The following is a 15,661-nucleotide window of genomic DNA, read 5'->3' on the forward strand; positions in this document are numbered from 1 at the left end:
CCCGCCCGCCAGCCGCGAGAAGGCGCCCCCGCCCCGCCCCCTCGCTGACGTGCGCCCAGCCGGACCAATCAGAGCTCGCGGCGCTGCGCCCCACGCGCCGGGGCCTTCTCCCCCCCCTCCCCCCCAGCTTAAGAAAGGGCGCGCGGGCCGGGTAAGAGCAGAGCGCTGCGCCGGGCGGAGCGAGCGTGGTGTGTTAGGCGGACGGTTCCACCGGCTCCCGCGCTCTACTTGCCCTCGAGCGGCGTGCCCGGCCGCAGCCCGCCGCGGAGGCGCCTCCGCCGCGCGCCCCGACGGCGCCCTCCCGCTCGCCCGCAGATGCTGGAGTGAGCGTTGCGGCGGCGGGATGCTGGCGCTGCTGGCCGCCGGCGTGGCGCTCGCCGTGGCCGCCGGCGCCCAGGACGGCCCGGCGCCCGGCAGCCGATTCGTGTGCACCGCGCTGCCCCCGGAGGCGGCGCGCGCCGGCTGCCCGCTGCCCGCGATGCCCATGCAGGGCGGCGCGCTGAGCCCCGAGGAGGAGCTGCGGACCGCGGTGCTGCAGCTGCGCGAGACCGTCGTGCAGCAGAAGGAGACGCTGGGCGCGCAGCGCGAGGCCATCCGCGAGCTCACGGGCAAGCTGGCGCGCTGCGAGGGGCTGGCGGGCGGCAAGGCGCCGGGCCGGGCGGCCGCGGGCAAGGACACCATGGGCGATCTACCGCGGGACCCCGGCCACGTCGTGGAGCAGCTCAGCCGCTCGCTGCAGACCCTCAAGGACCGCCTGGAGAGCCTCGAGGTAGCCGGGTGCGGGGGTTCTGGTCGGGGGAGGATCCGAGGAGAGGGGCAGAGGCGGGGCGCAGGGTCCTGCCTGCCAGCCTGGGCGGGCCCGGACGCGGGGCGAGCTGCGCTTGGGGTCAGGGGAGGGCTTCTCGGTCCTGCTCGCCAACTTACTTGGGTGGCTCTCAGTCCGCCCCCACCCCGCTTCCTGCTGGAAGGAAGGGGTTAACTCCCTCCCCGCGCTCCGGGACTGTCCGCCGGGTGGACAGTCACTTCCTGAGGTTCCAGCGAGCGAACCTCTAACCTCTTGTAGATCTCCGAGTCCCTCGGAGTCGGACGCGCTCCCAGAAGCTGTGCCCGGTGCTACGAGGCTGCCGCGTGAGGTCAGCTGCCCTGGGCGTCCCGTGTTCTCCTTTTATAAATCAGCTCGTGCTGGACCCGAGCGGGCGGAGACCCGAGGGTCTTGCCGGGGGCGATCGCGGGCGGGTCACGGGCCACACCAGTTCGCGCCTTGGAGGAAACCCCGTTAACTTCAAAGACACTGTCCACAAATTGCGACCTTCTGAGGTGCCCTTCCAAAGGAGAAGGAGCCTTACTCCGTGCTTTCTTGGAAGGCGTATGCAGTTTGGAACTTTGAAAGAAATTCTCATGTAACTTCATCTTCACTTTAGAATCCTATTTAAGAAGCGTGGATGTTTCTGTTGGAAACGTTTACCAGAATACTTATTAGGGAAACTAGGTTTCAATTACAGGTGGTAATTATTGCAAAATTATTTGAGGATTTCCCGCGGCATGATGGCTAAATACAGTATTTTCAGCATCTGTATGTTCCCTGATTCATGGTGGTTAACAACAGCGAACGTTTCTAGTCACTAAATATGCACCAGTCGTGCTGTCTAATTTTAACCCTTACAACAGTCCTTTGAGGCAGATCCTACTGACTGCATTTTACAATTCGGAATGCTTTAGAGAGAGGGTACATAGCTTGCCAAGGATTCATGGCTAGGCAGTGGCAGTGTGCCTCCAGAGCCAACATGATGGTAGAGGAGTAGAATAAAGAGGAAGTGAGGATTTAGAAACAGCATTAAAAGGAGAGATTCCTGGAATTCAGAAGTGTCATGTTTTAGAGCTCTCATTTTCCAGTAACATCTCTGGCAAGCATGGTTATTCACCTTTTTGCCACACGGGAATTTGGAAGCGGTTTTCATTTCTAGATGAAGGCTCATCAGCTTTGAGTACCATTTGATAAGCAATTTTTTTTAAGTCGTAGCTCTGTTGCAGTTTTTTTTTTTTTTCAACGTTTATTTATTTTTGGGACAGAGAGAGACAGAGCATGAATGGGGGAGGGACAGAGAGAGAGGGAGACACAGAATCAGAAACAGGCTCCAGGCTCCGAGCCATCAGCCCAGAGCCTGACGTGGGGCTCGAACTCACGAACCGTGAGATCGTGACCTGGCTGAAGTCGGACGCTTAACCGACTGCGCCACCCAGGCGCCCCTCTGTTGCAGTCTTAACCCAAGAATGGTGGATAGTGATTAAAATTTTGACTTTTTAGCAAGAGGAGAAAACCAGCTTTCTGAGAGAGAAAAATGAAATTCCTAAGTTTCAGATATTGCAGCAAGGTAATTCTTGTTTGACTTTGAAATCCTTTCCATACAAAAGAAGAAAAAAAGCATCAGTGAAGTGAGCCCCTTGGCACAGTTTAACACTCCCGTTTGGGAAGCTTCTCCCTGTGTGGTTGGGCTTTTAGAGCTGCATTTCACAATTTCTGTCTAAATGGCCTTAATACTTCTTCACGCGTCCCTCTCCCCAACTGGAAGCACCAGCTCCGAGTGAACGTGTCCACCGCGGTGCTGCCCGGCGACTTCCGAGAGGTCCTCCAGCGGCGACTGGGGGAGCTGGAGAGTCAGCTGCTGCGCAAGGTGGCCGAGCTGGAGGACGAGAAGTCCCTGCTTCACAATGAGACCTCCGCTCACCGGCAGAAGACTGAGAGCGCGCTGAACGCTCTGCTGCTGAGGGTGACTGAGCTGGAGCGAGGTGAGTTCTTGGCCGGCTCCTCTGTCGCCCTCTGGCTGACGTCCCTCCCAGCCCTCCACCCTACCGCCTTGGTGTTTGGCTGCAGGGTAAGGGCGGCTGGGCTCCAAGCGGGGGCAGAGAGGCTGGCCCCGCAGCGGTCTTCCCCATTTACACATCAGGCCACTAGGGCCCTTGAGGGAGTGGTGGCTTCCAGACCCCTCTGCCTGCTGACTCTTTCTGCGCTTGGTTCTGCGGCTGCTCCTCCCACATCGTCCCCGAACCTGCCCGTCCTATGTGCGGAAAACCACGGGATTCTTTACCATTCCAGCAGCGCTCCACTTTGCCTTCTCCGTTTCTCAAATGAAACGGGGTCTCTTTCAACTTGAGGCGTCTCTCCTGGTGCACAGGGGTTTAGGGTTTCTGCCTGAAGGTTGTCCGGCTTCACAGCCTTGTTGACACGTCTTCCGACTTGGTGGAGACTGAAGGCGCCGATGGCTCCTGGGAGCGGCCTGGTTTCCATCCCTTGCAGTTGGACCCAGAGTGTCTGCAGTGATGGGGCACTGCGTGGGGATGGCCTGTGGCTGGCTGAGCAAATAATAAATGTGATTGAGGATGGTCCTGCCAGGAATCAGCCCCAACCCTGGCCCACTGGCATTATGCACGGATACGCTGTGTAGCTTGCCAGGCACGGTGGCCAAGTTGCTACAAGGATGTAGGTCGATAGAAGGCTGCCGAGTTAGTGTGGAGTAGTGCCAGGCAGTGTGTTGGACACGTCACACCGGTGAGATGGGACTTCTCTTACACCCGTGACACCAGTGAGAAAAATGCTCCAAAGCTTTCAGCCAGAGGTGTGTTGGTGGGGGAGGGGACCGAGGTGGGGCCTGGGCCTTGGCCACACAGGAGCTGCCGCTTTGTCACCGTCCCTCCCATCCCCAGCCTCGTTCCAGCACCCACACTCTCAGTACGTAAGTTCTGCAGAAGCCCTCGGAGCTCTTCTGGCACAGAAAGGAGGGCCATGTCCTAGCTGGAGCCCAGTTCTGCAGGCCAGGGCCCCTGACTGGCCTTCCTGTAGGGCCCCCAGGACCTAGACTCTAGAATTCTTCTGTGCTCTTCTGCGTGCTCCACCCAGTTCGGGGATGAGTCTTTCGAGGAAAGTGGTCATTTGCTGACCAGTTTGTCTCCTGGGTAACTTTGAGTTTGTATCTGTCCTGTTTGTGGTCAGTCTAAAGGGGTACATAAACTCCCAGTCCCCAGATAGACCGTGAGTGGAAAATATAACATGTTCTTCAGAGCATCCTGCTGAGCCCCGAGGAAATGGACCTCAAGCATGTGCAAAGTAGGGGGCTTAGGACGTCTCTGGCCCTCGGTCCATCATCTCCTGCCCATTAAGTGCCTGTTCTGGGCCAGACACTAGGCTGTGACTTCCACATTCTGTGACCCTTGCAACAACCCTGTGAGGTAGGTATTAGTGATGGATGAGAGACCGAATCAGATGCCTGCATCCACGTGTCCAGCAGATTGCAGAGCTGGGGTTGAACTTGGTGGTGACCCCCGCAGATGAGAGGCTTGGAGGCTGTAGCCTAGAGTAGTGTGTGGGCTCTAGCCCTGTTGAGCAGCAGGCTCCCCAGAGCCCAGTGGTGAGCGTCCAACCCTGAGTGGCCCCTGGACCCACGGATGCTCATTTTCTTTGTTGTGGGATCTGCTCGTCTGCAGGGGCCTCCAGAGTGGGGGCCAGCCAGCCAGGCACAGCCCGCCTCAGAGTCTGGGTAAACCTTGCCACTGGGAAGAACACTTCTCTCTTTGGCCCCCACTGCCCCCACCCGTTTTCACTTGTCTGCCACCTGCAGCCTCTGATTTATTGGTCAGGCCTTTTAATGCCTTAATTGGTTTTAACTAAGTTTCCTCTGAACCTCCAAGCTGTTTGATACAGAGGGCACCAGCTTTCAGGGTGTGGGCCCCCTCCTCTGCCCCTCGGCTCTCCCAGGTCTAATTAAACCTATCTGTTGTCACCTGGCTAACGATATTACCGACCCTGAGCCTTATTAAATCAGCAAGCCTGCCCACCTGCCGGGATAGAAGCCATTTCTCTTTATTAGATAACCATGCCTTCGTGAAGAACAGGGCCGTTTGCAGACTAAATACTAGGGGCTGCACGTGGTTGAGGGAGGACTGCCACTCCCTGCTCTGTCATTCATTAGCTGTGTGACTGAGGGGTAAGTCATCTCGCTCCTCTGAGCCTCGGTGTCTCAGCTGCACAACCTGCAAAATCAGGAGTTGGGGCTTTGTAGTCTCTTGATTTTGCTTCAGCCTAACATGGGGTGAGCCCCGGCCTATGCCCTGCCGGGGGCCCCCTCGCCTTCCCCGGGTGACCAGGTCTGGCCAGCCCTCACCAGGTGCTTAGCAGCCCCGAGGCCTGGGAGGTCAGGACGGATGAGGCAAGACTGCACAATCAGCCGATCCGAGTAAATAGTACCCATGAGACCCAGAGTCTAGTGTTTCTCTGCCGCCTGTTCCGGAGAGGTTGAAAGGGCGATGCTGAGCCCTGTTGCCTTTCTGTTCAGGTCTTCCTTGGTTCTATGGTTCACACCATGGCACCAAAGAGCTTCTTATGCGTTATATACTATGAACACAAATGAATTGGGGGCATTGTAGTGGAGAAGGGCTCATCCATTCTGGCTTGCGTTCTACAGAAGGGGCTGATTCATCCACCAGAGACACAGGCAGTTTGGCTCCATCGGTTTTGGGTCCAGAGATCCTGGCTGTTTCTCATGGTGACGGAGTCCTTCTGGCCCCTCGCGGATGTCTAATAAATACTTGTCAAATGAGCGAAGGGTGTTCGGGCTCCTTCCCTGGCAGCATCTAGTGCCCAAATAAGAGGGAAGCTTTTGCCCTGACAACTCACAGGGTTGGGTGGTACCCCACAAACTTCAGAATCTGTGATAACCAGAGACCGGGTCTTGCCTTCCATGTATTTATTTCTGTTGTTAATTTTGGGATTAAATCAAAACTGTTGGAAATTACTTAGACCCCGTGAAGAGTACCAGTTGCTTTCAAAGATTTTGGAAACCCCATTTACATGGGGACAGTCAGGGGGTCCTCATCAGTCCCAGGTGGGCCCCAAAGTCTCCAGGCTCTGGCGAGGTGTGCCTAACCTCAGCGGGGAGGTAAACCTCTGTATTTCTCTGCCTCCCACTGGTTCCAAACCGCAGGAAATGGTCAACAGATGCAGTCTTCTCTTGAGGAAAGGGCAAATCATGAGCAAGGTGGTCCATGTCAGGGATTTAGTCCAAAAAGCCACTTCTAAATTAAGTTATAGTGTCCAAACATGGCCGTGGACTCCTTTGCCTGGGTGGCAGTGATTCTTTAGGGTGAGAAGTGACAGGGACTTGACAAGTGTCCACTGAGTGCCCAGGTCCCTGTTAAGACTTCCTGCCTCCAAGTCCATCAGGGTTCCAACCCCGCCCTTGCTGAAGGAGCCGGGATTTCAAGAAAATAGCTGAGGAAGGGTTTTCTGGCTTAATTTAATCAGAAAATTATTTTTGTTAAATGTTTGTTTTTGCAAGAGAGACAGAGATAAAGCACGAGTGGGGGAGGGGCAGAGAGAGTGGGAGACAGAATCTGAAGGAGGTTCCAGGCTCCGAGCTCTCAGCACAGAGCCCGATGTGGGGTTTGAATCCATGAACTGTGAGATCATGACCTGGGCCAAAGTCAGACGCTCAACCAACTGAGCCACCCAGGCGCCTCTAACCAGAAAATTAAATCCAGCTTTCCTCCTTCCTCCAGCTTTTAGGAGCAGGGAGGTTCTTGTTTACTCCTGGGTTGTAGAACTTTGAACAGCGGCTTCCCAGTAGCAGGTGCTCTGGGGCTCAAGGGAACAGTCTGGGGGAAGTGGGGGTCCAGGAGAGCAGTCGCTCTGAGCTGCACCAGCGGGGAGCAGGCTAACGCCCCGCGGCCTCTCTTCTCCACCCCCCTAGGCAACAGTGCGTTCAAGTCTCCTGATGCGTTCAAAGTGTCCCTCCCCCTCCGCACAAACTACCTGTACGGCAAGATCAAGAAGACGCTGCCTGAACTGTATGCCTTCACCATCTGCCTGTGGCTGCGATCTAGCGCCTTGCCGGGCATCGGCACCCCGTTTTCTTACGCGGTGCCTGGGCAGGCCAATGAGATTGTGCTGATAGAGTGGGGTAACAACCCCATTGAGCTGCTCATCAACGACAAGGTGAGGCCTGCTTAGACCGCCACCTTCTCCCATCACGGCAACGGTCAGGGTGCTGCAGAGTCTGACAGCCAGCTGCTGTAGGGCTGTCCTCCTCCAAATGGTGACAGCTCTGCGCAGACTCAGCCTGGCCTAGGGCAGCAGGGGCGGGCGGCTATGGCTGGTGGAGATCCAAGGTGGGAGTCTGGCCTAGAAGCATCTCAGGGTCCAGGCCAGAGGTCATCGAAGGAACAGAGCTGAGGTCTCTGTGGGCCAGCCTGAATCGTCACTGGCCCTTGGGCCAGTCAGTGAGGGCTGTTCTCCAGGGCCATGCTGATTAGGGGAGGGGAAGTGTGTGTGTGTCTTTCTCTGTGGAGGATACTTCTCAGCATATCTTTTGGGGGTGGTTTATTGAGATATGATTTACATACAGTAAGACCGAGAGTTTTTAGCATACAGTTCGACCACTTTCGACAAATGCATGCAGTTGTGTGACCGCAAGTAAAATATGAAAGTGTTCCATCACTCCCCCCCCCCCCCCCCCCACACACACACACAATTTCCTCATTCCCCTGCGTAGTTAGCTTCTGCCCCTACCCCAGCCCATGGCAACCATTGATCTGTTCTCTGCCCCTATAGTATTGCCTTTTGTAGAGTAAATATCCTTTTTTAATAGACGGGCTGGTCTCATCGTTCAAGAGCATGATCTCCTCGAGAACTTGGCTCTGGGCATCTGTGAGACCTCTAGGAGCCCCACTTAAACTTCCATTCTGAAGGCAGACTCAACATAGCCAAAAATGTGTCCTCACATCCTTGCTGGAGCTGAGCACTTGAATGGCCTCTCCGGCTCCCTGCTGCCTCTACCCTGGCCCCTTACTCTGCTTTTATTACTGAACTGCCCTGGGTGGGGTTTGTGTAAGTGGGAAATGGCGTGGAATCTCCCTGCCAGACTCTGTCTCACGGTGACCATGTTCCTGAGCCAGGGATTAATTGTTCTAAATAACGCTCTTGGACACAGGAGGGCCCAGAACCTTGTTTTCCTTTTGGGTTCGGTGGCATGTAAACAGCCAATTCCCAGGAGGAAGCGCCAGGTTGCTAGGATACCAGCAGTAACAACAGGACAGTTCCTGGTTGGGCTGGTCTGTGGTGCTCACAGGATGCTCACAGGCGACCACGTGGGTCAGAAATGCCCTTCCCCTGGTTCTGTATGGGGGTCTGAATGTGCAACCTCCCCCCCCCCCCCACCCCAGCACCCTCTCCCACGTAATTGTAGGCCTTTGGTTTTCTGCACAGGAGGACACACACAGTCCCCGAGTGCCGTGATAGAATTTGAGACCCTGCCTCGAGTGTAGATGCCTAGTCTGATTGTTTTCCAAAGATTCCTTCAGGTTCTTCAGCACGAGGCATTCGGGCCAAGTGTGGCCAGGCGGGGGCTGATTCTTCACATCTGCTTGGTCTGCACAATGTCCCAGATTCTCAGCCAAGCCGGGACTGAGGGTGTCCAGTTGCAAGCAGGGCCACCCTGGGGGCAGGGGCATGTCCCCAGGCTGTCTCTTTCCTCTTGAGTGTCTGTGTTTCGCACACACACAGACCAAGGCCCTGTTTCCCACATAGCAGAGAAGGGGTAACCAGCTGGGAGCAGCACGATCTCTGGTCCCTGTGCGCGTCAGACTCCTGGGAACCCCATGGGGGGCCCTTACCTGCATGTTGCTGCCTACAGGTTGCACAGCTGCCCCTGTTCGTCAGTGACGGCAAGTGGCACCACATCTGTATCACTTGGACAACACGGGATGGCATGTGGGAAGCTTTCCAGGATGGAGAGAAACTCGGCACGGGGGAGAACCTGGCCCCCTGGCACCCTATCAAACCAGGGGGGGTGCTGATCCTTGGGCAAGAACAGGTAGGTGCAGGGGATGCAGGATGGGGTGTGCTGGCCAGCCACGCGTCACAAGGCCGCGCCTGCAGGCTGCCCCCTACCCCCGCAGCCTGCCCAGCTGTCAGCCTGCCACACCTGGTCACTGTGGTGTGATGGCCACTTGGGTCCATTCTGTCTTGTGGCCTGAGGGGCCGGGGGCGGGGGGACCCGGTTGTGGTATGGTGGGTCCAGATAGATTCCAGAATGGAGTCCACCGTAGGTGGGCAGGAGTGTCCCTGAGCTCATGCTGCCATGGAGTGACCATGGGTTCTCTCTCTAGACGTTTGACCTCTTCTGGGCACAGCACTGATTCAGGGTGCCCGGGGCTGATATGGCATCTTCCGGGAGCTGCTGGCTCAGTGTCGTGGGGCATGCCTGTGTGATGCTCAGCCCCTCGGGGGAGCTAGGGGTGGGAACGTGACCTCAGAGGCTGTCCTTACTCCCTGAGACAGAGGAAATCTAAGTTGCTTGTCTGCTCTTGGGCAGATAAGAGTTGACGTTTGGGTCTGTGTTTGAGGTTTCCTGAAAGCCAGGGAGTAGAGACCAGTTCCTTTGAGAGCTTTGAGTCTGGGCCCATCCTTGGCCCACTCCCTGCCTCACTACCCTGTGACTTCCCCTCTGGGAAGGGCTGGGAGTCTGGAGACCCGGGTCTAGTGTTAGCTTTGGGACTTTGGGCCAGTGTCTTTCCACTGTGGCCTCGGGGTAGTTTGGCATGTCCTAGAGGTCTGGAACGTGCAGGAATCAGGTCAGGGAGTGAGTGAGGTCAGAGTTGGGGGAGTCAGGAAAATGCTTCAGTCTCCCCCTCTCCCTCCTCACTCTGCACCCCTTCCCAAGGCCATTACATCCCTGGAGATTTAGCGGGCACGTTTGCTTTCTGAACCTGTGCCAATGTGGTTCTGTTCCCCCCCTTCCCAGGACACTGTTGGGGGCAGGTTCGATGCCACACAGGCATTTGTGGGGGAGCTCAGCCAGTTCAACATATGGGACCGCGTCCTTCGCGCACAAGAAATTGTCAACATCGCCAACTGCTCCACAAACATGCCAGGCAACATCATACCCTGGGTGGACAACAACGTTGATGTGTTTGGAGGGGCTTCAAAGTGGCCCGTGGAGACCTGTGAGGAGCGTCTCCTTGACTTGTAGCTACCTTCTCCTCTGTCTAGGGGTCTGGGGCTGGTGTCTCCTGTCGGAAGTGCAAGGCCACCTGCTCCCCCAATTAAACTGTGTATAGAGCCCCTGCCACAGTGGCCTGGGGCCCCCAAAGCTTGTTCCCAGGGAATCTCTAAGACTGAGGCTCTGTGGCAGCACCTGTCACTGGATTCTTTGTTCCTTCCCAAGATTTTGTTGTGTCGAGTAGGGAAGAGGCCCTGAGTTGCAGGTGGGAAGATACCTGACTTCCTGCTGGGGGTGGGGGGGATCAAGGTCTTCGGGGCCCTGTTCAGAGCCCCTACAGTTACTAGTGAATCACAGCCTTGCCCACCCTCCCGGATCCGTGGTGTCTCACATGCGCCTTCTGTCTGTCCCCTTTTGAGGCCGTGTGGCCATCCCACCCGAGTATCTGTGTCCCTTATGTATCGAGTGTATCCTGCTGTCGGCTGAGCACGCAGCAAAGCAGCCCCCACCACCCACGGAAGGGCTTTCTCTTGGTGTTCTTTCCGCTGTAAGGAACCCTTGAGCTTGAGGAAGGCAGGCTGCCCAGACAATGCCCTGCCTTCTCCAAGGTGGAGGGGGCATCACTGCCTCTAGAGGGGGCTGGGAGCTGGAACTCAGAAGGGCGTTCTGGAGAAGGGCCGCGGCAGCCTTCCATCCCCCTCTGTCACCTCTCCCTCCGACCGACCGATGCTTTGATGGGATCATCGCTGGGAATGGCTTCTCTGAAAAGCCTCTTCACTCCTCTGGTGCCAAACGTTCAGTTGCAGCTTCTACAACCATCCGGTGTGGTCAGGGGGATTTCATTTTTTTTCCTAACAGAAAAGAACAGCCATTATTAGCAGGCTCCCATTTTTGATGTTTCGCCCCACTGTGAGGAATGTGCTAGTTTTCATTCACGTTGATTGCTGTAAGCTGTGGACTGTCTCAAGGATTTCCCCCAGAACTTCTTCAGGAAAAGGAAGTCATTCGGCCGATAGTTGCTTAGTGACTCCAGGCTGCTTAATTTATTGGACAGAGGATAGTAATTTATTTTAAAGACAAAGTGGTAAAGTGGGGGAAATTTATAAAGTTAAATATTATATATTTTATTTTTCATACATGTTTCAAGTGCGAATTGTGGAAATTCCATTTGTAGGACCAAGCTGACATGCCCATCCCAACATTGTATGCTATGAGAACTCTTCGGATGATGGAATTCTGATTAAAGTGCACTGGAAGATGCCTCCGTGTCTGTTTGCTCCAGGTCTGGGGCTGAGGGTGGGGGTGGGGCTTTGCCACGGTCGGCACGTCCGGGGCCTGTGTGTCTGTCGGACCTGGGGGCGCCGAGGTGCAGCACTGACCCCTTCCCTCCTCGGTGCCAGGCGCGGACTGCGGACGCCCCACGGGCTCTGCCCTGCCTCCCCGCCTCCAGCCGGCCCCCCGTTCTCTCAACCAGGAATCGAGCTTACCTAGAGGTCCCTGAGCAACCCGTCCCAGGCATGACCCCTGCTCACCACCCACTCTGTGTGTGCTCACCAGATGTCTCACTTACCCCTCCTAACAACCCCCTGAAAGTGAATCCCGATCGTAGGTGACTACGTGGAACAGTTGAACGGTGACTTGGGTCACACGGCTGGTTAAGGGCAGAGCTGGGAGTCAAGCAGTCCTGAGACCCTGGAGGCCCTGCCCCTGCCGTGATTACCCCCGCGATGGCGTGGTTGACCGGGAGCCGTGGCTCGCCCAGCCACCCAGCATCACGAGTATCGTGTACTGCTTATCGCTCGCCCAGGAAGAATCAAATATCAAAACTCGAAACCGTTTCTACTGAACGTGTGTTGCTTTCATGTCATTGTGAAGTTGAAAACTTGTGAGTCAGGGACCATCTGTACACTGAAAAACTACAGAACACGATTATTTTTTTTCTTTTTTTTTTTGATAGAAAATTATAGAGGGGGGCGCCTGGGTGGCGCAGTCGGTTGAGCGTCCGACTTCAGCCAGGTCACGATCTCGCGGTCCGTGAGTTCGAGCCCCGCGTCAGGCTCTGGGCTGATGGCTCGGAGCCTGGAGCCTGTTTCCGATTCTGTGTCTCCCTCTCTCTCTGCCCCTGCCCCGTTCATGCTTTGTCTCTCTCTGTCCCAAAAATAAATAAAAAACGTTGAAAAAAAAAAAAAATTAAAAAAAAAAAGAAAATTATAGAGGGAAATCAAAGAGAATCTAAATACGTGAAAACGTATCTGTGTTTATAGATCAGAAGAACTAATATTGTCAAGATTGCCATTGTGGACACGTGGTGGGAAAAATTTGGTTCAGATGTCAAGTCCGATGACACTCACATACCCCTGAGAGGGCACGAAAAGGTTTATTAGATCATGAGACTAATAACCGAATGGGGGAGATCATGGTGGTACCCACATGGGTCCGAAAATGGCTTGAGAGAACAGAGAAAAAAACTGGTTTGGTTTTTTTATGGTGGCTAGTGGGTAGGGCCAGAGCGATGATTCTTCCGTGTAGTTCACACACCTCACTGGTGTCAAAGGAAGAGGAATTTAGGCTCTCCTGTTACTTGTCCAGATGTGGGGAAAGAGGGAGAAGTGAGGCTTAAGCGCTGTCAGCAGTCAAGCATCAAAAAGTGTAGACAGACACGTGATTACAGCGCACCTCAGATGTTCGATGCCTGAAATGCACCATGTTGCATTTAATTAGATTTGAACTTGTGTAAGTCGTTGTGAGGTCTGTAGCTTGAGGCTGGTAAGAATTCTGGAGGTAAGAGTCCTGTCGAATGCCTGTTTGGGGGCCCAGAATTGTGTATCTTGAGAGGTACGGTGAGTATCTCGACCCCTGTCAATAATATGTAGAACTGTGTAGGAGACCAGTATCTTGGTGAGGTCTTGCATTGTGGCTTTCATAAGTAGAGAGACTCGTGTGATCTTGATTTATATTTTGGGTATCTGTGGGACAGGACATTCCCAGAGTTCTTTACCCCCAAAGGGGCAACCTGGTTCAAGAATCTAAAGATGTACAGATGGGTCAGTTGTTGGCCAGGGCCGCTAGTGCTAAGATTACTCTCTGAAGTTTGGCCAGTTGTGCTGACCCTTGGGTCCTACTATCCTTCAGGAACATCCTGGGTGAGGGATAAAAAACATTAACTCCCCGAGGAACACTAGCAGGTGTCATGGTGGTAATACCATCTGAAAAATGTGAGGACTCCCTTTGCTGTTTCCTTAGCTGATGGCAAGGGGCTCCTCAGGTGGCCAAGGGGTCTGGGAGCAGGGTGACGTCCTCCAGCACCAAGGCATCTGGCAGGGGACTGAGGACAAGGAAGGCCACCCTCTGCTGCAGATGAGCTATGCCAGAGGGTCCAAGATTAGCTCTGTTATGTAGCAAAAAGACCTTGGTGACTGTGCTGAGCTTGTTGCTGGGATGTTGGCTTTCATGGCCCAAGACATATGGACAGCTGGGCATGGGAGGCCTCAGGCCAGGGCCTGTGACAGCGACTGTTTCCAGAATCACATAGTATGCAACCAGCAATTGCTGCTCTAATGGCATGTAGCATGAGGCCAAGGAATCTCTTGTATTAGAAGCCCATGAGTAACTTAGAGTGGTCCACAGGCTCTGGGAGGCGTGAGAGGGGATTGCTGAAGCCTCTGTAGTGAAGCACCCTCTGGGGGCACTGTTGGGAATGCTCGTTGCATTGCAATTTGGACAGATTCTAGAGCCTTTTGTTGTGGGGGCCCCACTTGAGGTGGGCGATTTGCAAGTAACAGCACAAGTGAGCTTAATAAAGTCTGTAAATGCAGATTGCACTGCTTCCAGAACCCAAGAAAGTCCTAGAAGAGATTAGGCTTGTTTTAATGTTGAGGATACCGAGAGACAATAGCCATCTTTTGGCAATGCCCAAGATGGGATGGCCTTCAGTTTACCAAACAGTTATTAGGAATTTAACCGAGGTTTAGGGGTCTTGCAGTGAGAGCAGGACAATGATCTGCTATAATTGCATCAAGATACAGGATTCAGTCTGCGACACACAGATAAGTGTGGGCCAAGGCATATGACCCAGGGCCACTTTAAGGAGAGAACCAACCCCAAGTTCCTGTCTAAAATGCCACTTACCTAAACTTCTGATGCAAGTCAGTTAAATCCGTAACAGTGATTCCCAAGCTGGTGTGCAGTTGGCTTGAGGACAGGGAAAGGACACTGGCTTGGGGTTTTTACAATGGTTAGAGGGTGGGACTGGTGTGAGGTGTCCATGTATAGTTTGAACTTCTCACCTGCACCAAGGGAGAGAGCACCTGGGCTCTCTCATCAGTTTGCCCAGGTGTGGGGCAGAGAGGAAGAAGGAAGGAAAGGCAGACATCAAAAAATGGAGTCAGAGGATTTCCTTGCAATGACAGTACCCGCCAACTGGATCTGCAGATTTAACACCATCCCTATTAAAAACCAACTTGACTTTTTCCAGAAATTGGCAGGCCAATCCCAATCCCAATCCCAATCCCAAGTGTCTCAGTCAGTTAAGCGTCCAACTTCAACTCAGGTCATGATCTCATGGTTCGTGAGTTTGAGCCCTGAGCCGGGCTCTGTGCTGACAGCTCAGAGCCTGGAGCCTGCTTCTGACTCTGTTTCTCCCTGTCTCTCTCTCTGTCCCCGCTCACACTCTGTCTCTCTCTCTCTCTCTCAAAAATACATAAACGTTAAAAAAAATGCAAGAGACCCAGAATAGCCAAAACAATATTGAAAAGAAAGAACAAAAGTTGGAAGACTCCTACTTGATTTCAAAACTGACTACAAAGCTATAGTAACAAGACTGTATGGTCCTGGCTTAGGGACAGATGTATGGTTTAATGGAAGGGTTTCAGAGCCCAGAAATAAACCTATACTTTTATGGTCAGTTGATTTTTGACAGAAATGCCACGACCAGTCAGTGGGGGAAGAAGAGTCTTTTCAACAAATCCTGCTGGGATAGCTAGATATCCACATGGGGGTAAAAAGGAAGCTGGATTTCTGCCTCACACCATAATATAAAAATTAATTCAAAATAGATGAAAGACCCTACATTTAAGAATTAGAACTATAGGGGTGCCTGGGTGGCTCAGTCGGTTGGGCGTACACCTTTGGCTCAGGTCATGATCTGGTGGTTTGTGAGTTAGAGCCCCACGTCGGGCTCTGTGCTGACAGCTCAGAGCCTGGGATCTGCTTCAGATTCTGTGTCTTATACGCTCTCTGCCCCTCCCCCACTTGTGCTCTCTCAAAAATAAGTGTGAAAAGAGAAGATTTAGAACTATAAGCTCACAGAAGAAAACATAGGTGTAAATATTTGTGACCTTGGATTAGGTACTGATTTCTTAGATGTGATACCAAAAACAAGCAACCAAAGGAAAAATTAATAAATTGAATTTCATCAAAAGTAAAATTTTTTGTTTTAAAGAACACTGTTAATGTGAAAAGGCTACCCAGAGAATGATAGAAAATATTTGCAGCTATATATCTGATTTTAAAAAGCCTAGTATCCAGAATATGTAAAAAACTCTTAACAACCCAGTAACAAAAATTGACAAATAATACATATAAAAGTGAGCAAAAGATTTGACTAGGTCCTGCTCCAAACAAGATATACAAATGACCAATACCACATGCAAAAATACTTAATATCATCAGTC

The 15,661-nt window shown here is 53.5% G+C and overlaps 1 protein-coding gene across 1 annotated transcript; it reads left to right on the forward strand.

Annotated features, from left to right (window-relative positions):
* Positions 1–145: 145 nt before the first annotated feature.
* Positions 146–11,249, forward strand: NPTX2 (neuronal pentraxin 2). The gene is made up of 5 exons (XM_058710328.1): positions 146–769; positions 2,571–2,787; positions 6,741–6,985; positions 8,682–8,861; positions 9,792–11,249. Exons 1-5 carry the CDS (start codon positions 344–346, stop codon positions 10,017–10,019), a joined length of 1,296 nt encoding a protein of 431 aa, XP_058566311.1. The 5' UTR covers positions 146–343; the 3' UTR covers positions 10,020–11,249.
* The last annotated feature ends 4,412 nt before the right edge of the window (positions 11,250–15,661 follow it).

This window comes from Neofelis nebulosa, chromosome 18 (genome assembly GCF_028018385.1).
Source record: "Neofelis nebulosa isolate mNeoNeb1 chromosome 18, mNeoNeb1.pri, whole genome shotgun sequence".
NCBI lineage: Eukaryota > Metazoa > Chordata > Mammalia > Carnivora > Felidae > Neofelis > Neofelis nebulosa.